The sequence below is a fragment of the Apium graveolens genome, chromosome 5 (genome assembly GCF_009905375.1).
Source record: "Apium graveolens cultivar Ventura chromosome 5, ASM990537v1, whole genome shotgun sequence".
NCBI classification, from domain to species: Eukaryota; Viridiplantae; Streptophyta; class Magnoliopsida; order Apiales; family Apiaceae; genus Apium; species Apium graveolens.
In genome coordinates this window covers 296,332,307-296,355,180 of record NC_133651.1, presented here as the reverse complement: position 1 = coordinate 296,355,180, position 22,874 = coordinate 296,332,307, and the positions used below count along the sequence as shown (strand labels likewise).

Below are 22,874 nucleotides of genomic sequence, written 5' to 3'. Positions count from 1 at the left end.
CGAAACCCCAAAGTGATCGTGATACCAGAAGATGCCCAGAATACCAACCAACAACAAGCTCCTCCAGGTGGGAACCAGGTAGAAGTGCCTCCACCTCAGCCCCAAGGTCCGCAGCCTCACATGCAAACTATCCCAGGTGTGGGAACTTTCAATGCGGATGATCTGAAAAGGCTGCTCAACCACTTGGAAGGCAGAGTAACGGCCACGACCAAAATCCCTTCTCCATTCTCGGTGGCAGTAAGAGAGGCACAGTTGCCGGCCGGATATCGCAACACTACTAGCGATCTCCGTTTTCACGGAAGCTCAGAACCTGTGAAATTCCTGGGCCGATTCAATATAGAGATGAATGTATATCAAGTCCCAGACTTGGCTCGATGTCGGCTCTTGGTGGCAACTTTTAGAGAAAGCGCCCAACAATGGTTTCAGAAGCTCGGACCGGGAGTAATCACCTCCTGGGACCAAATGAAGACCATGTTCTTGACCAAGTTCCAAGCTGCCGTGAGGTATGCTCCCTCTGTTATAACTCTCACCAACATTAGGCAAAGGGAGAATGAAAGCTTGACGTCATACTTTAAAAGGTTCAACGCTGAATCTACCAGCATAAGAAGGGCTTCAGACGAAGTTTGAAAAGCATTTTGCTAGCAGGACTAAGGGTCGGTTTGGATTTCTGGAAACACTTACAAGGAAAAGACCCGGCCACTCTGGCGGATGTCTTTAATTTGGCAGAATCATTTAAAGTTATAGAGCAGTCTCTGGCAGAGGTACAACCAACGACGCAAGCAAGTCAAAGAAACAAAGTAAGGAAGAGAGACAGATCTCCAAGCCCAAGGTATAGCAGGAGTAGTCGAAGCCCAAATCGGGTGAATGCCACAATCACAAGGAGGAAATGGAGCCCTCCATCAATCTATAACTACAGGGCAAGAAGGTATACGCCTTTGGCCGCGTCTATTGAACATATCTTTGAGGTAAACAAGAATAGAGGGCTGTTTAGAAAACCTGAGGCTCTATCATCTTGACAAAATAAAGACAAGAAAAAGTATTGTGAATACCATGAGTCATCCAGACACAACACACATGAGTGTCGACAACTAAAGGATGAGATCGAAGCACTTATCAAGGAAGGATATCTTGGCCAATGGGTGGTTAAGGAAGTAAGGAGGCACAAGGATAGCACCGACGGAGTAAAGGAAGAAGGAGGGCGAGTCCCACGGGGATCGAACAATGAAACTCTGGAAGAAAATAAGTTTGTCAGGGATGGCAGCATCCGTACAATCTACGAAGGAGATCCCGGGATGGAACGCAGTAACAGAACCTTGGCAAGATATGCAAGGGAATCCCGGTTCAGACCTCTCACAGACATTCATAGGGTGGAGACTCGACCACCCAAAGTATTCAAGGGCGAGTCCATGGACATTACCTTCAGAGAAGTAGATGCCCGGTGGGTACATCACCCCCATAATAACGCATTGGTCATTTCCATCCAGATCGGGACCAAAAATATCTATAGGGCCTTCGTAGACAATAAAACCTCGGCAAATATCCTCTACTATAGTACCTTTAAAAAGATGGGGCTACCTGATCGGGATATGTCGGGAGAAGATTCGTGGGTCTATGGTTTCTCTGGTGCAGGAGTTAGAGTTATGAGATCAATTCGGTTGCCTTGTACCTTGGGGAAAAGTCCACTGTCCGTGACAAAGATGCTCGAGTTCAAGGTTTTAAATCAAGAATCATCCCATAATGTACTGCTAGGGTGTCCCTTCCTTATGGAGATGAGGGTTATCACCTCGATCCACCATCTTACCATCAAGTTTCTAACTCCAAACGGAGTCAGCAGCATAAAAGGCTCCCAGTATGATTCTAGAGAATGTTACAGACAAGCTATGAGAGGCTTCAAGAGAAAAGATGGAGAAACTGGAAAAGCGTCGGATGATGAACGAGAAAGAAGCATCGAAAAGCCAATCGAAGAAATTCAAGTCCATTACTATATTGAACTGGAAAGTGAACGCTCCTCTAAATTTCCTTCGGCGACACTGTTCTTGGAAGATACTATCAGAATTGAGATGCTAGATGATGAAGAATCTCCTAGCCAAGTAGTCCAAGCAGATTTCAATGGGGAAAAGCTTGAAGAAAGACTTGATGTCTTGCAGAGTCTTGGGTTGATCACACATAAGGTAGATGCCCCTCTTCCTGAGAGCGCGCCTTTATCATCAAAAAATATGAAAGAGGTTGATGCCCCTGTTATACAGGGCGCACCCTCAGGAAGTGAAGAGGTTGATGCCCCTGTTATACATGGTGCACCCTCAATTAATAAAGAGGTCGATGCTCCCTCCCATGGGGATGCGCCCTCTCAGGAAAGTGATGAGTATCATAATCAGCTCGATTTGGACCCTCGAATACCCATGTCAACAGAGAAAATGGGTCAAGTGGAAGATATGATCAAAATTAAGGTCGATGAAAAAGATCCAAGCAAAATTCTGATGATTGGTTCCCAACTGTATCCATTATTGAGAAAAGGACTTTCTATATTTCTCCTGTCAAACCTTGATGTATTTGCATGGAGTCATTCTGACATGGTTGGAATTGATCCAGAAGTCATGAGCCATAGACTGAATATCGATCCCAAACATAAAGGGGTTCAACAAAAGCGCAGGGCTGTAAGCGGAGAGAGGGATATAGCCTTGGCAGAAGAAGTGGATAGGCTCTTGGACGTCGGACTGATTCGAGAGTCCTTTTACCCAAAATGGTTGGCCAATCCAGTGTTGGTAAAAAAGCCCAATGGAAAATGGAGAACGTGTATGGACTTCACCGATTTGAATAAAGCATGCCCAAAAGATAGTTTTCCTTTGCCAAGAATTGACCAGCTGGTCGACGCTATGGCAGGACATGCTCTGCTGAGTTTCATGGATGCATACTCCGGTTACAACCAGATTCCTATGTATGAACCTGATCAAGAACACACCTCTTTCATCACTGACAGAGGTCTCTATTGCTACATCGGAATGTCGTTCGGCCTAGTCAATGCCGGAGCAACATACCAAAGGCTAGTGAATAGAATGTTCAAGAAGCAGATTGGGAAAATAATGGAAGTCTATGTGGATAATATGTTGGTAAAATCCAAAAGAGCGGAAGACCATATAGCGGACTTGGCAGAAATGTTCCACATCATAAGATAATTCAGGATGAAGTTGAACCCACAAAAATGTGTGTTTGGAGTCGAATCAGGGAAATTCCTTGGATTTATGGTAAACCACCGTGGAATCGAAGCCAACCCTGTAAAGATCAAGGCTCTGCTAGACATGAAATCTCCCACGAGCATTAAGTAGGTGCAAAGTTTAACAGGAAGGATTGCTGTATTGAATCGATTTGTGTCAAAATCCTCAGACAGATGCAAGGAATTCTTCAAGGCAATTAATGGGATGGGAAAAGACTTTGTGTGGACCTCAGAATGTGAGGATTCCTTTCAAAAAATCAAAGAACAATTGGGGAATCCTCCCATGTTGGCCAAGCCCGAGGACGGAGAAATGTTGATTCTTTATTTAACAGTCTCTGAATATTCGATCAGCGCAGCACTGGTGAAAGAGGAAGAAGGTCGACAGTCCCCATTGTACTATGTAAGCAAAAGGTTACAAGATGTAGAGACTATGTATACTAGCATGGAGAACTTGGTATACGCCATTATCCTTGCGACAAGAAAGTTAAGGCCTTATTTGCAAGCTCACCGAATAGAAGTCTGCACCGCCTATCCTCTTAGGCATGTTCTACATAAACCAGAATCATCGGGAAGAATGTTAAAATGGGCGATAGATCTGGGACATTTTGATTTAGAATATTTTCCTTGCACAGCAATCAAGGGACATGCACTGGCCGATTTCATACTTGAGTCTGACTCTGAGGTAGATGGTAAGGCTATAGTGTTGGAAGAACCTTCCTCACAGGGTGATGCCCCCGCCAAAGTGAGAGAAGAGTTCCCACACCCCTGGTGGATCTTACACATTGACGGGGCTGTGAATAACAGCGGAGCAGGTGCTGAAATCGTCTTAATTACCCCAGAAGGACATTATCTGATGAGCGCAATTCACTTCAAGTTTTACGTCACCAACAATGATGCTGAATATGATGCATTAATCAATGGCCTGAAGATAGCTTTGGAAGTAGGAGTTGTGAACGTGATCGCTCGAAGTGACTCAAAATTGGTAGTAAACCAAGTCAACGGGGGTTTTCAAGCTCGAGGACCTCGAACGGAGCTATATATGAGATGCGTGCGGCGTCTAAACTAGAAGGTGTGCCTCGAGAAGATAATAGTAATGCTAATGCCTTGCCTAAAATGGGATCACAGATGGATAGCGTGCTGCTTGGACAAATCCCTTTGAGGATCCAAGAAATTCCGAGTATCCCGGAAATAGGGGTGTTCCAGACTCAAGTAATCCCACAAGCGACTTTGCTGACTCCCATTCATAATTATATTCGAAAGGGAACGGTGCCAGAAGACAAGTCACAAGCTTGGTGCCTTCGTTATCAGGTTGCGAGGTATGTTGAATATGATGGAGTATTGTACAAAAGAGGTTTTAACTAACCACTGTTACGGTGTGTGGACTTGGAGGAAGCAAACTACATCCTTAGGGAGGTACACGAAGGCATTTGTGAAAATCACTCGGGGGTGGTTCGTTGGCATTAAAAGTCCTCAGACAAGGATATTACTAGCAAAAAATGAAAGAAGATGCCTTCAAGTTTGTTAGGGCATACGATCGTTGCCAACGATTTGCCAACTATTCCAATGCACCAACAACGTCTATCACTTCGCTGACCAGTCATTGGCCTTTTGTGTTATGGGGAATTGATCTCATTGGAGAATTACCCAAGGCCAAGGGGGTGTGAAATACGCAATGTGGCCGTGGATTATTTCACAAAATGGGCAGAAGCTATGCCACTAACCACGATCACAGCAAAGAAAATCAAGGATTTTGTCTTCAATTCCATAGTCTGTAGATTTGGAATTCCATATAAACTCATCTCATATAACGGAAAGCAGTTCGACAGTAAAGAATTAAGGAAGCTTTGTGAAGACCTAAACATCAAAAAGGATTTCGCTGCAGTTTACCACCCGCAAAGTAATGGCCAAACAGAAGCTATTAACAAAATCATCAAACATACTTTGAAGGCCAAGCTGGAAGAAAAGAAAGGAGATTGGCCGGAAGAGATGCCCATGGTTCTTTGGTCTTATAACACGACTCCTAGATCCACTACGGGAGAATCTCCCTTTTTGCTAACTTACGGGTATGAGTTTATGATTCCCGTAGAGATAGGAGCTGGGTCTTTGCGAAGGGATTTGTTCAAAGAGGAAGATGCGGAAGTTAACCAGAGGCTCCACTTGGATCTGCTGGACGAGGCTAGGATAAATTCTCAATTAAATCTCGCATCATATCAGCAAGGAGTTGGAAGGTACTTTAATAAGAAAGTAAATTTGGTGCCATATAAGGTGGGAGGCCTTGTGTTACGAAAGGTCATGCCAAATACTAAGATAGCTCAACACGGGGTGCTTGGCGCCAATTAGGAAGGATCATACAAGGTCAAAGCTATACTCTGGAAAGGAACTTATCGCTTGGAGGACTTGGATGGCAAGCTTATTCCCCGAGAATGGAACGCAGAACACTTGAGGAAATATTATCAATAGGGTGTGGCCTCGGCCCCCTCATTTCTGCGATTGATTTTTATGTAATAGACTAGTAGTAAATAAATTCCTCCTAGCCTAGGGGGTAGTATGCATGACTGCTAACCTTGGCTTTAGCTAATGGATAAATGTTTTTTAAATAATTTCCCCACAAAGCATAGTAGCCATGGGACTAGTGTAATTTCTACATTAGAGCGCATTATCAATAAAAAGAAAAGTTGCTTCAATTGTTGGTTTACTCAGCACCTGCACTTTAAAAAGAACCAGGACGCACTCTGATTGCAAAGTACTTCAGCAAAGAAAAAACTATAGATCCCCATGATATGGGAACAACTTTAAAATCTTGCAAAAAGACAAATGTCCATTAATGTGCTAAGTAACTTTCTCTAAATATTAAAGGGCGTACCCTACTGTAAGGCACGCCAAATGCAGTTGACCTTAGAACGCGCCTCATAATAGAAGTGTATAAAGGCTGAAAAAAGTGCTAAAAACAGCAACCTATGTAACAAGGCGCGCCCAAATGGTTGAGGCGCCTTGAGAGACTTCATATGCATCCTGAAAGATATAAAATTAAATAAAACCATACGATATGTCATAAAACGAAATTAAAAAGTAGCAGGAACCATATTGCATACAACTTTGCACAACATCAAAAGAGGGCTGACACCTCAAAGTATTTAGAAACAGAATTAAAAACAAGCCAAGGCAAGTAAATCAGGGCGTGCCCTCAATATTGTCAGTTGGGGGAATGGACTGGAGAGGAATGGTAGGATCAGCCTCAGGCGCGTCCTTAGGGGCCTCCTCTATTGGCGCGCCCTCAACATCTTCCTCTAGCCCAAGCTCTATCCTCCTTGCCCTGATCTCTATAGCATATTCTCTTTTAAACTCCACCATCTCAACCATGGTCTCCTCCCAAAACTTCTTAAAGGTATAGTCAGGATCGCCCGCTGTCCTTAGTTTCTTGGACGCATCCCTGTTGGTTAGTAAGATCAATGACTGGTCAAGATATGAGTAGACTGAGGGATAGGAGTTGGAGTAGGTGCAGAGGTCTGAACCTTGGGAGCGTCCTTCTTTGGGGGTTTGGACTAAGGTTTCTCCGAATGGCGCGCCCCAAAAGATCTGGAAATCTTAGGAGGGGCCATATCTGTAAAAAACACATAAAAATGATTAGTAAGTGTAAGTAAAGGTGCGCCAATATTTTGGGCGCACCCTCATGAGACACAAAGTGCCAAATATGATATGTTAAAGACAATGCATGAAAAATGAATGCAGATGCAAGTAGATTATATATCACGAATGCAAAACATGAAAAGAAAAGCAATTGGGAAAACTAAGTAGGACGCGTCCTGGTAATAAGGCGCGTCCTCCTATATGAGGTCTATATTCAAACCTAAGGGATGTTCACTCTGGGTAGTGCTATCTTCATGCTCTTCCTCATCCTCTTCCTCACCACTATCCACTTCCACCACACGGGTAAGGGGAACACCTTTCCTGAAGTCTTTAACTACATTTGGTCCCTACACGATCAAACAAAATACCAACTCGCATTAAGTTAGATTCAGTTACAAGCGTCTTCAGGTTCCACCTGGCTGTAGCAACTCTAAGAAGGGCCTTTGTCCTCTCTTTGGGCACACCCTCGAGATCCCGAACAATTAGTTTGTCTGATAAAAGAAGATATAAGAAAATAAGAAATATGTGTGCAGATAGAGTTGGAATATAAAGAGGAAGAAGAGGGCGCGCTCTTACTTGGATCTGTGTTGAACCGGATCCTAACCCTGGGGACATCGTACAGGTAAAAGAAATTCTCTTTCCATCCTTTCTCATGACTAACTTTTCCTAATAAAAAGCCCTTTATGTTATGCTGCTTGTCTACGACCAAGTAGAAGTAGCCATGGTCAGACCTCCTGAGACAGAAGAAGTGGCTCACCTCTTCCATAGTAGGTGTGGGGAAACCAAGGTCCATATACATGATGAATAAGGCTAAAACAAGTTTGTAGCTATTGGGGGACAATTGCAGAGGGGCCAGGTCATAAAGCTCGATCACATCCCTCAGATAGGGGTGAAGAGGCACACCCACACCCAGGGAAACCAGCTTAACACTAGTCACCATCCTGGGAATTCTGAAATTCCTGCTATAATTGAAAAAGTGAGGGCGCATCATGCTTAGAGGGCGCGCCCAAATGCCCTCCATATTATAGTACTCCATCAACCAGCCTAACTGCTCGTCCGAACAATTGGAAGAGAGTCCCACACAGAATAATTTCCATTGTTCCTTTCTGAAACGTTTCTTCACCGCCTCCTTACAAACTTCATACTTGCTCCAGTCGAAATCCAGCTCATTATCAGATACTTCCCAATGCTCGAAAGAAATGGGAGAAGGGAGAGGGAGAGGAGAATTAGAAAACTGATAGGAGTCTTCATCAAAGAAGTTGGATTCATCTTTGAGTTCAGGGGATTCATCTCCAGATGCGCCCTCTGAATGAAGAGGAATGGGTGCGCCCTCTCTTGGAGATGGACTTGGAGAAATCGCCCTGTAAGAGACCTTGGATGGACCTGCCCCAACATTCACTCCAATCTCTGTGCTCCTATACCTATCAGCATTGAGGGACTCCAACCAGTCATCATCATCAAGCTTAGTTGCAGTAGGTGCAGGAGATCTCTCCTTCTGGACTAACTTTTATTTCCCGTGCCTACCAGACAAGGGGACATTGTCCATGGAGGAACCATTCGAAGAATTAGCCATCAGGGTACCTTTTTTGGAATCTTGAACAAGGTGCGCCACCTGATTCAGAAATTCAGGAATGTGGTGGGCGTTTGGAGGCTGAGGTTTGAAGTAGGTGTTTGGAGGTGAATAGATTCCCAACTTGGTAAGGAAATCCTTGAATGGATGAAAAGGAGAGGACGCGCCCTCGTCTTCCAGCTGTCAAGAAAACCAAAGAAATATTGAGGGTGCGCCCAAGTCGAAAGAATGGAAGATATGAAGGAAACATACAAGTAGTGGAGGGCTAAAGAAAATGGTATTTCCTGTGTCTGGGGTGACCTAGGTCAGTTTCCTTCTAGGGCGCGTCCTATGCTAAGAAGGCGCGTCCTATCAATTATAAAACCTATAAAGTCTATTATAAAGGTTAAACATTAAGACATTGGAAGATTAGATTACAATAATGAAGAGGGAAGACGCCCCTCGTATGAATGTAAGGGCGCGCCCTAAACAGGTCTCGCAAGATATATGCTCTTAAATTTAATTAAAGATAAGGAATAAACGATTGGGATTCTCAGGAACACCAATTTGAAAGTAAAACTCTATGACTTTGGATCTAAAATACAAGGATTCAACTATACATACACAGATATACACACCATTTCATACATACATCATCAAGAACAATTAAGGAATATGAACAGACTCCAAACACATGCAACACAAAATATGTGATAAAATTTGAAATGAAGAAGAGTTTTATGTACCTTTTCAGTTGGCGAAGAAGATTAACCGGAAAAACTGAAGAAAAGATAGAAGATTAAGTCGGATTCCGAGCAAAGTACCCTCCCGCCGGTGTGGTAATTTTTTGAAGAAAAGTAAAGTTAGAGAGAAAGAGTAAAAGTAAAAAATAAAAAAGAAATGATGTGACTGGTATTTATAGTTGAAAATGACAACTGTAAAATCAATCACATTGATCACGATTCCCTAAAAATAAGGGGAACCATTTCCAAACCGTTTGAAATTCCAGGACGCGTCCTCACGAAGGCGCGCCTTATTTGGCTATCATAGTAACATTGAAATTCTAAGAAAAAATTGGAAGGCACGCCCTGTTTAGGGCGCGCCCTAATAAAAAGTATTGATGAATATGTATATGTTTATACAAATTTTGATAAAGGTGAGTAAAAATTCCAATCCTATTTCCAATGACATATGGAATTCGGGGGTAGTTGTTATGCCCAAAAATTGGTAAAAACTATATTTAGACTGAAGGGAAGAAAACTGTCAAAATTAAGATATAAATGCCTAAAATTAGGGAGAAGACAAAGAATGTTTCCTTCTTTGTAAAGGACAAGGCGTGCCCTTATGATAGGGGAGGCGCGTCCAATGAATATGAAACTAAAAATATGCAAAAGACGAAGGCGCGCCCTCGGCATAGTGGGAAGGCGCGCCCAATTACTAAGGAAAGGATGAGAAATTCCCTGATTGAATCTTTATTATAGTGGGACTTAGGGCGCGCCCTGAATGAATAGGAAACCTTGGGAAGACTTCAACATGATTACTTGGACGGGTTCTTTGGAAGATTCAAGGAAGATGGAGATTATTATTACTAACCTATTTGATGCAGGTACTCTATTGAAGAACTCCTTCATGTAGTTCATCTACAGGAAAGGCGGTGTCCGTGGTCAGAGACCTTCAGGGGTATGACTGGATGGAAGGCCTCCTCCTGTAGTCAATGAGTGTCCCCATTGGGGATGTGGGATAAATTCTGGTGTGTTTAGGAGCTCTGTCTTTGTAGTCAACGGGTGTCCTCGTTGGGAAACTTCGGAGTATCCTGCACTTTGCACCCAAAAGCTTGGGATCACTTGTCATGTAATCTGGTAGGGCTCCTTATCGGGGGACAAGGATGCGTCCAATATTTTGGGTGAACCAAGGCTATACCCGCGTCCACGGTCTAGAGAAATAGCTGGTAGCGGAGGATTATCCTTGGCCAGGGAGATGCCTTATCCGTGAAGTCTCGAAGCCGCGGACGAGACTTGGGCCTTTGTGGTTGGGCCTCATCGGCGGACATTCCTAAATCTAGTAGAAGACGGTTTCCAATAGGTTTCCTACTGGGTCTCGGGACAAGAAATCTAAGCCCATTAGATTTCTTGTTCCCCACGAACAACGTTGGCTTAATTCTCTATAAATAGGGATACGTAGGCAAATTGTAAAGGGTCATGAGCGAGAGCACAAAGGAGCCACCACTAACCCTAAGCAATCTCAGCCACCAATAATCACCACCACCTAAAACTGTTCATACTTCCCGACGAACACTGTTCATCGGATCCACCAGTTACTGTTCATGTTTTCGATAAAGAACCGCCGTCACAGATCTTGTTTCCGGCTACGAACCTCAAACTTTGTTGCTACTAGATTCCTCCGTCAACACTAGCTGTTCTGCCTGCTTTCGGTTATGGGCCCTAAACAGGTCCCAATGGGAACAATAACTAGCTGGGCTCTCATGTGTGGGCTAGAATCGTGGATTAATGTGACTTGATTCAACACACGCGGGCTGGACTCATGACATGCGATCTGGGCTCATGACATGCGAGCTGGGCTCACATAGGTAAGGTGGACTCACACTTTTCATCTGGGCTCTCATGCGCAAGCTGGGCTCAAGTGCCTTCACGCGGGCTGGACTCAGGTGCCTACATGCGAGCTGGGCTCAGGTGCCCACACGCGAGCTGGGCTCAGGTGCCTACACGCTGGCTGGGCCCATGAGCCCACATCTTATGAAAACGAAGGAAATATTGTATTTATAGCTTGAAAAGGAAGGCGGTGCGGGCCGAGATGACTAGACCGACCCGCATTAAAGGACTTTGTGTGCAATATGGAAAGTCTCATAGATGACTGAGTTGCTCATAGATTTCGGGGCCGACACGGGTTATTCCTACAATTGTAGGAAGCGTGTGGAGCCAGTCGAGATTTACGTGACTAATTGGCTGAAGGCCTGACTTTAATCATGGGTTTGTTGAAGAACAAATCATATTCTTTCTTAAGGAGTCAACATACAAGCTCAGCCCACCACCATACATAACCTTCCTCCGCCTTCAAATACCGTCCTTGATCCTTGATCTTTGTTCCACCCATCAACCTTCACAACAACCTCCACAACAGTGTTATACGAAATTCTCCCTATAACACTAACTATTTGATATATAAAGTTTTTAAACGCTCTATTGTTATTGACCTTGTGATAATAGGTAGATAGAAAACTGATTTAGCTCCTCTTTTAAATTATTAGAATTTTCCAGGTGTTTTGAAGGATCAGCCGAAAACGAATTTATCTGAACAACAATAGATGATAGAATATTTTGATCCTATAAACTAAAACAATATATCATTCGAATAAAACTAAACCGAAAAGATTGCGACACCGAACTGAACTGGCCAAACAAAAAGTTTCATTTCAGCCGGTTTCAATTTATAGCACACACAATGCTTCATTTCAGCCCGTTTCAATTTATAGCACACACAATGCCCGAACAATGTTAAACATTTTTAAGGGCAGTACAGAACATGCACAGCTTCTGAAACTACAGTATTGTGACTGCTATATTTAGAAACTAAACACAATGTGCACCAAATTCAAAATGCATTAAGATTTAGAGAGCCGAGAAGTCCCATTTTGCAATCACACCATCCCTTGAAGAGTTGACTAGAGAAGGGAAGTAAGGGTGCCAGCTACAGTCTCTTACTATGCCTCTTCCATGATTTAGTCTGGCAACCTGAGCTCCAGTCAGCTGCAATCAATTTTCACAAATATCAGCATAAAAGTGCGGAAGCTAGACAGGATTTGAGCTTGCGAGACCCAATGCTTACCAGATCATAAATATAAACAGAACCGTCAGAGGATCCAGTGTAGATGTACTTTTGGCCAGTGCTACACAAGTAAATAAGCAGGTAAATGCATCAGTAGATTGCCGGACTGTATACGTAAAGGTTTCTATTACCGAACTACAAGTCATTAGTTACCTTTTTTCTGGTGAAAAGTAGCACCGTATGGGCACCCCATAGACCTCATGACCTCTATATGTCGCCAAAGAAATATCATAGGGATGCCGAAAGTTTCTCATAATACGTCCTTGAGAACTACGGTGCACCTTGTGTATGTCGCACAATGGTATTTTTCTTTTTTTATAAGCATTTCTGCAAAAGAAACTGTAGTGAGATTTAAGTCTTAACATAATTTTTAGGAGAGAGGCACCGATCATTCCAGTATCATTGGGGAGTACATCTAGTAAATCATGTTCTCCGTTGTAGTGTCCATCTTATGAAGAACTTAAGATGTAGTGGAACTTTCGAGAAGAAAAATGTGAGATTTTATTTAAATTGTTTGGGAAAGAGAAGCAAACGTGTGGAATGGGGATCGGGAATAAGAAGGCTTACTCAGTGATATTAGAGGACATTTTCCGAATATCCCAAAGTTTTATTGAATGATCTCTTGCATTAGAGATAAGATGACAGCTATCTCCTCGGCTATCAATAAATGACACACCATCTACATGCCCCACCAAGATCCCAGATGCTTGTTCATACGTCAAAATACGTCTATCCCATACCTGTAAATGTTAGAAACTTAATCAATAGACACCAACCGTAACTACGAAAATACTGGCATAGACTTTCTGAAATCTAGGCACCACTTAATGAACTTCTGTTGAAACAAAGAATAATGCATATCATACCTTGCAGAGGCCCTCCTCACCTCCAGAATATATAATTTGACCACTTTCATCAGCAAAGCACACTGTTGATACAGGAGACTGGAGTAAAGATGCAAATAAGATCTAAATCAGTTTCGGCGTTTGGATTTTCTCTGTTGTGGACAGAAATTAGACATAAAAACATAAAAGAGTAGACATTAAAACTAATCAATAGTACATGGTTCTCAGTTCAACATACTTTACCAGCACACAAATAATAGTGGTAAATCGCAAGGATACACAAATGATCTTAAAAAAATCTGGATCATTTATACAGAAAAGGGAATTTGATACGTGCATGAGGCCTCTCTGTCCTGTACTATGATTGCGAATGCAGACGACACTCCTAAGCATGGAGATACTAATGTTAATGGTTAATGGTATATGAAAGAATAATGAGGTTGATCACTTTATAAATATGAGTCTGCACGACATTAACTTTGGAAGAGCCCTAGCAGAAAATATTTCGCAAGGACACGTCAATGAAAAACTAAAATATTTTAAAATGATATTCGCGACGAACATAAATAAGCTGAAATACTGCAGAGAATAGCTAAATTAACTAGAAACACATCTTTTTACCATATAAAAGAAAAAAAATAGCAAATTCCCCATACCCTGTGAGCGCCAACATGTACGGAAAGCCTATTTTCTCCAAGATCATAGACATATATTGAAGAATTACTACTGCCGGCCACAAGCTCTCGCCCATCAGTTGAAAATTTCACTGAACTTATTAAATTAGCATTAAAATGACGAGTGGGGTCACCAGCAGCAGCAAAATTCAGTCCCTTATGAATTTCCTGTACATGAGAGCTTATACTGTGAGCTTCCTCTTAAATGATGCGGTGATACTTCTAATGTGAGAATTGTATACATAACATTAGGTCCAACTTCATAGACATACTCTAATATTTGGATCAGACTCCATTGTGGCCGATTCGACGTTTACAATATGAAGAAAATGTGACATATTGGCATAAACCTGAAAGGAATAATGAACAATTAACAGGCTATAAACATTTAATATAATGGGGGGTGGTGTGTTCAGATAAAAGGAGAGCATGTGTGTTCATATTAGAGTCTTTATAGTCTTGTGCACTATCCATAAGCATAAGATGCAGGTGAAGGGATTTTGACCAACTGTGTATAAATTTCAATGTACTGCTTGATTTAGCATTATATATTAAGTCTCTGTCCTAAACCGCTACCATCTGATAAGGAAATCGTCATGGAAATTGTATTTCAATAGGCCTCCAATAAAAAAGCATGTGGTGAAACAAACTTTTTTGCTTTCTCTCTCGAGTTAATCCAACAAAGAGATGGTGCTATTCGATTTTTAACAACTCAGTAAGTTCTTCTGGACTCAAACTAGGTAAGAACTCCCTTCTCAAAGAACTATAGTAGGGATATTCTGAAATTTCTTTGGATTAGCCACACAAATCCTAACAAAATCATACAACAGCTTTTCATTCTTTAATGTTGTAATTTTTTTATTTCAGCAGCGAGAAGAACGCAGCCTACACCTAACAAATCATACAACAGTTTTTCATTCTTTATGATTGATACCTAGTTCAAGGTTCAAGCCAGGGTAAGCTGAAAGTAAAGAGGCATTCAATTTTACTTAGTGAAGCAATTTGGAAGTCATAAATTAAAGTGTGTCCAGTACACTATCCAAGTGAATGCATAAACATTTCATAATAAACTTAAAAATATGAAAGTGAATAGACCAAGTCATGTAATAACCCTCTATTGTCTAATAATGCTTACACACTCACAAGAAAACGTTTATCAGGTGAAAGAGATGTATCACAAACTGGGAAGCCTCTGATACGGATGTTGTTCCGAACATTCCATCCTCTATCAACATTATATACCCTAATGCGACCATCCTGAAGAAAACCAAAGCAAACTTTAGCGAAACTTAATCAATATAAGATACATAAGCTAACAAATCTTTACTGCTGAATAAGGGTACCCAAAATCCTGCCACGAGAAGTGAACCATCATGAGAAAATTGAGTTACATAACCAAAGCTCTGCAGTTTATCAATCACACGAGGCCCATTATGCGGCAAGTATCGGCTTTGAATATGACAGGAATCAGCAGAGGTAAATCTACTGCGGCCAGAAAAGTTGGCCTCCCGACGTGCTAACATTTGAACAGGGGAAACAGGCAATGTTGACTTGCCAGGTACTCGTCGACTCAAAAGCTTGTGAGGTTCGGACTGAAGCCTTGTAAGTTGTGCAACATCATGATCATGATGAAGATGTTCGCACACCTCACCGTCCATCACAATTATCTTGTCCTGCTCAGTCCCGAGAGACAACTACTGCTTAGTGCCACACTAAGAAAGATTTGACAAAAAAAACAGATGATAACATCACCTCAAAATGAAATATTATATCAAGTTAAACAACTAGTTAAAAACATACTATGGTTCAGGGAATCAAATGACTTCTCTGGGCTCTTGCTAAAAGTATCTCCATTAGTTCACTTTTTAAATCGGTACTGTACTAGTTCCTCTAACTGCTTTCGAGTTTTAGATGAGTTAGTTCTTAACACATGTATCAGAGGATATTCTTACTTGCAGTTTATTATTATGGATAGGCAAATTATTGCCTAAAAAATGGGCTAGATTTTAAGGGAGGGGATGTAATACTACTAACAACATTCTCTACTTTCGTATTATACATTTAAAAAGTTTACAATATTTATTCTCAAACTATACTATAATCGAAAATTTTACATTATTTATTTTCTACTCGCGGATGTTCATGTTCAAATCTAATCAACAACATATTATAATTCTATATTAATCTATATTATATTATAATAGATGAAACGTTGAAAGTTTGGTAGTCGTTCGGTACTTGATAAAATTACTTAATTACCCTTACTTAATTATTATAATTTTAATTGGTCGGTTTGTCTGCCACTCAATTCTAATTCTAATTGTAATTGTTATTGAAGTCAAATTCCTCTAACAATTTTAATTATATTTCATATAAAAATCAACTTCTACCAATTTAATTTAAATTCTAATTCAGATTGAGTTATACATTATTGTAATCGATATGTACCCATACCTCAAGTGGGATAATTCTCATTTAGTTAATAGTATAATAGACAAAACCTTAAAAATTTAATAGTTATTCCTTTCTATTTCTCGGTAAGCGGACCGTGGTTCGTGGGGCACGTAAGTCGGTACTTGCTAAAATTAATTAATTACTCTTTTCTATTATTCTAATTCTAATTGGTCAGTTGGTCAATTCTAATTTTAATTGATATTAAAGTCAACTTCCAATCTCAATTTTAATTCTATTCCATATCGAATTCTATATCATTATAATTGATATTAAAGTCAACTTTTTCTACTTTAAATTCTATTTCATATCAAGTTTTATATTATTTTAATTGATATTTATACCTAAAATAAGTTAAACAAACTAAATATAATTAATTGGATTTGGTTGATATAATGTGACTCGGGCTATGAAAGAATAGTAAATAATATTGATCTATATTATTGAATAAGGATAAACAAATTAATATATAGTATTCATCCAAGAAAAAAATATGTTATATAATTGATCCAATCTAATATTATTTATTTTTAAATTACAAGTATAGGATCGTATGTTAAAATATGAAAACATAAGAGAAATAGAAATCATAAAAGGATTTTAAGTTATTAATATAAATTGTTGGCTTTCAATAATATAGTATATATATATATTTAAGTATATTAACAGAAAAAATTTGATGATAACAGATTCGGGAAGGTTCGTTGAAATTGTAGTGATGGTGGTTCATGATGGTAATGAGCCTAAGCGACTATTAGGCTACCATAAACAACTAATGACGTTAGGGTTAAAATTTGGTGTTTTGATGATTGAGATAGCATGAATTGTCGAATTTAGAATTAAGATAGTAGTTGAATTTTCTCTTTCTTCGTAAGGGGTGCTTCGTCCTATATAATATTAATATGTGCTCAAATAAAATGTAGTTCTTGGTGAGTAAAAAACTTATATGGGCTTAGGTTTCTTCCTTGAAAAATCTTATATAACATGGGCTTCGGTTTCTTCCTGAAAAAAATCAATATGACCGGGGCTAGAGCTTTAGTGAAATATGGATCTTAAGAGCCCAACTACTTTTTTCGAGCCTGTCAGCCAAGTCATTGACCGGAGATTGTCGAAGTCGCCTTGAGCCAAAGAGAATAGATAATTAGAGGGCCAACTTTGAGATTCAGTAGGAGTGACGCCCTTTGACCCCCCCCCTCCCCCAACGAGGCGAGGTCTGTTAGCCGGGATGGGGCATAAGCATCTTCCATGAATGCAAATGTAAAATATCGTATTTGGGGCATGGCACATAATTTTTTGTGTCTTCCCAATAGATGTGTTATTTAGGGAGGTTCCATATTTCTATACCTTAAAGGCCGAGGCTCTCAGTAAAGGCGAGGCTTCCAGTAAAGGCGAGGCTTTCAGTGAGAGTTCACTAATATAGATGGACTAAGGACGACCTTTCCCTAACCAAGAAGAAGGGAGAATATTGTTTGACATCCTAGGCCTTCTTCTTTTGGTAGGCTAGGCCCGTGGTCTTTACTACCATCTTCGTAATGGTTTCTTGAGTCTCCAAACACTTGCAAGAGGCGAGGTTTCTGTTAGGCAAAATCTAGACTTTCTAAATGGCGAGGCCCTAAATAAATAAGCAAGGTTGATATCTTTATTGGACTTGGACCAATTTCATATTGAACATAGGCCATATATCTCAATTTTGACTGTAGAGATTTCTTTTTGTGCTTTGGGTGAAGCTGAGGCCTAAGCCATAGTCAAGGCCTATCTTGTATTGGGCCCAGGTCATATTACTTCTTTGTAGTGATCATAGAAGAGGCTCACATACCTTTCTAGACTTCTTCTTTTGTAAAAAGTTGGTCGTCCTACTCCAAGAGCGAGACCTTTTGTAGTATTTCCTGTAAAATCTAGGTCGGGTTTTAAGTTAGAATATTGGCGATGACTCTTCTATGGGTGTGGCTATTTTATCTATAATAAACTATACTCTTTAAATGAAACTATAAATTACTATTTTATTATTACTATGAATTTGTAAGAGTCTAGAATTAAATTTACATGGGATATAGTTCTTAGTAAGTTAGAACTCGTTGTGGTTTAATGATGAATTAAGAGTAACTCCAAAACTTTTCTTGAGCTCTTGATTTATAATTATTTGACACAATGTAATGTTAATATTACTTTGATTCCTTTTAGCACTATCTTATAAATATAATAGGAATTAAAACTTATGATTATTATTATAATACAGACTGCTAGTGGGCGCATAATATACAAGATCTACAAATAACCAATACAGAGCACACATACAAAAATATGACGTGAAAATCCACCTCCCGACTTATATTATTAATTAAAACAATAATTAACAATACAATCAATCTGACCAGATGGTATATCACTCATACAATATTGAATCCAAATAATACTCAAGCGTACATATCAAACATAATATGACTATGTATATATAGTCATCTCAAATTTAACCACCAAGATTTGTCATTCTTGATACCTAATTACCTAACTTTGTGAAGAAGGCATGCCATTTATAATACATGTCTACACATGCACTTATTACCCAGCCAATATATGTCTTGTATCACCAATACTCATACTAATAATATAATAGCTTTGTACCATAAGTGCACTTCCATCATATGCGACACTCAGTCATTGCTTCATCAATATTTCATCCTAGAAGAACGACAATGATCTCAGCCAAAAGATAACTTTGTTTTCCCCACCAATAATGAAGTAATCACATTACTATACTTCTTTTATAGGGACACTAGTTGAAGAACAACTTTGTCTCATCCTCCAGTTTATTATCCAAATTATTCAGTTGATCAAGATATTTAAATAATTCAGATGATCTCTTTCATCTTGAGCTCAGAAAAATCTTTTTTAAGCAACAACTTGTTGGCAAAAGATGCTGAGTTGTATTTCTTCGACAAATTCCCCCACAAATTTTTTGGGTTATCCTCCTCAAGAACATCATACTTGATTTTCGGTAAAAGAGCAAGCCAGATCATCAATATTGCACGTATTTTCATATCTTTCAACTTTGTATTATCAACATCAGTAGGCTTCTTCTATTCGAGAGTTGCATATAATACTCGTTGAATTAACAGATCTTTCACCATACTTTGCAACAAGATAAAATTATTTCTTCCATTAAAAAGTTCAATCTCGAACTTTCTCCTAACCTTATCCATCACAAACATTGGCTCTTGACATAACTTGTTAAGAGAATACACACAAATATACGAGATCCACATACAACCAATATAGAGGTTATATACAAAATATATGACAAGGAAAACACCACATCCTGACTTATATTGTTAATCCAAATAATAATTGACAATACAATCATTTTTACCAACGGTGTATCAGTCACATGATACTCAGGCCAAACAATTCTCAAGCATATTCATCAAACATAATATGATTATGTATACATAGTCATCTTAGATTTAGCCACCAAGACTTGTTCCTCTAGAATACTACCAGTTGGTCGTGTCCCCATCACTGGACATCTATCCATTATAAGATAATATCACCAGTTTTCGTATCCTCTTCTCTAACAAACTAATGTATCAAGCTCTCCAAGGCTGGCTTTGATACCATATATGACAACTCGAGTCAAATTCGAATATAAGTGGAAGTACAGAACCCAAATGCAATAACTTGGATTTACAAGCTTATCGCAGGCCCATTAAAGATCAATGATCAGTTGGTGTAATTGGCAGTAGTATTCTCGTGTTAAGATTTCTGGTTTGGATGCCTGTCTATGGATAAATTAAAATATTTCACATTTAACTCATGATACTAATTAAAAATTTATATTAAGACTTCGACTTTAGGTGCCCATCACGGATAAATATAAACTCTCGATATCAGCCCTTGTACATAATAATATTTAACAAATATTTGGAAATACAACACTGGTGGCTTGTGTAAGAGGTGTTGGTTTGATTAAGTTTCAAAAAAATGACTTAAAAGCAAGCTCAAATTTTCTTGATGTGCATGTGGTGATATACCATAAAAATTGAACTACATTGGGCGTTTTCTAAGAAACCGGAACTTCAAGCATATTCTTTAGCAAAACCCAAATAAAAAAAAAGATATTTGTATCCCTTGAGGTATTGTCGTTGATACTAAAGGTATGGTCAGGAATAAATTATTGTCATCTAGGGAAAAATTTTCAAAAGCTCAATGATGAGGGGGAATAACAAAAAAACAGGGAATCGGAGAATTTGAACAGCTCTAAGGCTCGAGTGACGAAATAAAAGTAGAATTATTGTCAATCAAATGATAGATATGCTAATTCCCAACCATAAAACCAAAAAAAAAGTCAAACCCTTGATAAATCTTAGAAAAAGTCTTGTGATAACCCGGGTCAAATTCCAAATCTTTTTTGCAAATTGGGTCAAGTCCTGATTCTGAGTCCGAAATAAGCTAAAGTATAATGGCCCAAATGTAGGAAATTTCGGTAAACAACAATCCCACCACATGCCCCTAGAAGATAATGACTTGTTTGTGCACTTGATAGTAGTACTTTGCCTTATGAACTTAACAGAAGTCCTAAATCTGCTCGATGTGGGACTGGGATGTTACAAACTCCTAACGTCCTTATTAGACTTAAACGGATATCCCATTGGGTCCGGATCGGTCCTCTCTAGCCATTGTGGGATAATATCGGATGGCTTTGAGTCCCCACCTCCGAATCTCTGTCCATTCTGGGATAATACCACCAACATTCGTGTCCCTTCCTCTGGCGACTTGACGCATCAAGCTTTCGTGAACCTGGATTTATTATCATTTATAACATCTAAGCCCACAACCGAATATATACCGAACCCAACAACCCATCACGGGTCAGTCCAAAAAAAATAGCGATTTAGAAACCATTATCTGTAAAGTTGTATCAATAAAGGCCTCAAATATTCTTATACTTATCGATGTAGGATATTATAAAATCCCCCTCTTATTAGGTTGACTTCGTCATCGAGCCCAAAAAATACACTTACAGAACTTAGGCAGTTCATCTGCACTTTTGGTTGGGCAGAGCTCTGATACAGTATTTGACAACCTAGGTCAAATTCTAAGTCTTTTTTGAAAACCGGGCCAAGTCTCGATTCCGAGTCTAAAATAGTTGAAGCTTACTGGCCCAAATGCATCCAACTTGAGTAAATAATAAGCCCACTACAGGCCTTCAAAAGATCATAATTTGTTGGTGCAATTAGTAGTGATATTTTACCTTATAAGATAAACAGAAGTCCTCAATCCCTTGATGTGAGACTAGGGTGTACAAGTCTAAATCCAAATTTCACTATAAAAAAATGATCAACAAACTATGATATGTATTATACAAAACACTAGTAAATAAATACAAAGAAAAATAACATGAATGATAATCTTGACAATGGTAAACTAACATCAACAGACTAATATAGGCATGCATATAACTTTGTTGAACATATAGAAATACACATACACTCAGTAAAACTAAAGCATTCCCTTAACATCAAGAATTCAGATGTAAGTAATACCGCTTACTAATCAAAAGATAATAGGTAAAATTCAAAACCTTAGAAAAGTTAAACTATAGCTCAATCAGTAACAGATCTAATAATTAATTTTAATTTATTAACATAAAATCTAACATACAAATTCATTTGATAATAAGATTAAAAATAGCAAGTAAAAATTAACAAGTTTGCATCAAATTGTAATAAATTTAAGAAATATATGTCTATGTATTTATTATTAATGTATACTTACCTTCAAAGATGTATTATCACGATTATCACACTGATGGAACTTATAATCGAGATATCGTAAACAGAATTATAAACCGATAAATCGTAAACAGAATTATAACCCAAAAAACTTACAAGTTTCGTCAAAGATCGTGTTCTTGTTTTTCTCCCTTCAAGATATCCTCTTCTCTTATCTTCAAACGAAACAACAAACTCTAGTCGGCAATTGGTGGCGGATCTAGATCTCTCTATTACATTAAGCCAAGTTATTCTCTAGAACTCTTTTTTGCATAGTTAACCCTAATTTAGTATTTGGGCCCCAATTTGGGCTTATTTTAAAATTTGCAAAACTTAAGCCCAATTAGATATTTTTAACAAATTATCTTTTAATTTCAAAATAATGTTTAGAAGAATAATTTTTTATCTTTTATAAAATGTTATACATACATACACACATACATATATACATACATACATACATATATACATATATACATACATACATACATACATATATACATACATACATATATACATACAGATATACATACATACATACATATATATTCTCTGTAATAAGTATATGAGATTCGACTCAAAATCTTCGGGGGTTCAGAGTGAATATCACATGAAGAGCCTCACACATCATAAAAAACTTGACTTGAAGCTGGATCACTTGATCTGGTAGCCACAAAGTTTATTACAATTTTCTTCGATGATATTATGTTTTATCCTTTTTTCTTTGTAAGCATTACAAACTCTACCATTAATTCAACTAAAATATTTCTTATGTTTTATATATTTAATTGCCATAAATTAAAAAAACCAATCTTTAAAATCAATTTTTGCGGAGGCACCAAAATTTTTGAAACAATGAAGATATATCAGTTTCAGTTTGAAGTGGTTCGCTCTCGGTTTTAAAAC

The 22,874-nt window shown here is 38.9% G+C and overlaps 1 protein-coding gene across 1 annotated transcript; it reads right to left on the bottom strand.

Annotated features, from left to right (window-relative positions):
- Positions 1 to 11,826: 11,826 nt before the first annotated feature.
- LOC141661914 (LEC14B homolog) lies at positions 11,827 to 22,199 on the bottom strand. The gene is made up of 10 exons (XM_074468940.1): positions 22,086 to 22,199; positions 15,093 to 15,422; positions 14,893 to 15,006; positions 14,022 to 14,099; positions 13,732 to 13,917; positions 13,097 to 13,174; positions 12,798 to 12,970; positions 12,384 to 12,557; positions 12,231 to 12,291; positions 11,827 to 12,151 (listed from the first exon to the last, which is right to left on the bottom strand). The coding sequence occupies exons 2-10, from the start codon at positions 15,405 to 15,407 to the stop codon at positions 12,014 to 12,016; spliced, it is 1,317 nt and encodes a 438-aa protein (XP_074325041.1). The 5' UTR covers positions 15,408 to 15,422; positions 22,086 to 22,199; the 3' UTR covers positions 11,827 to 12,013.
- Positions 22,200 to 22,874: the final 675 nt, after the last annotated feature.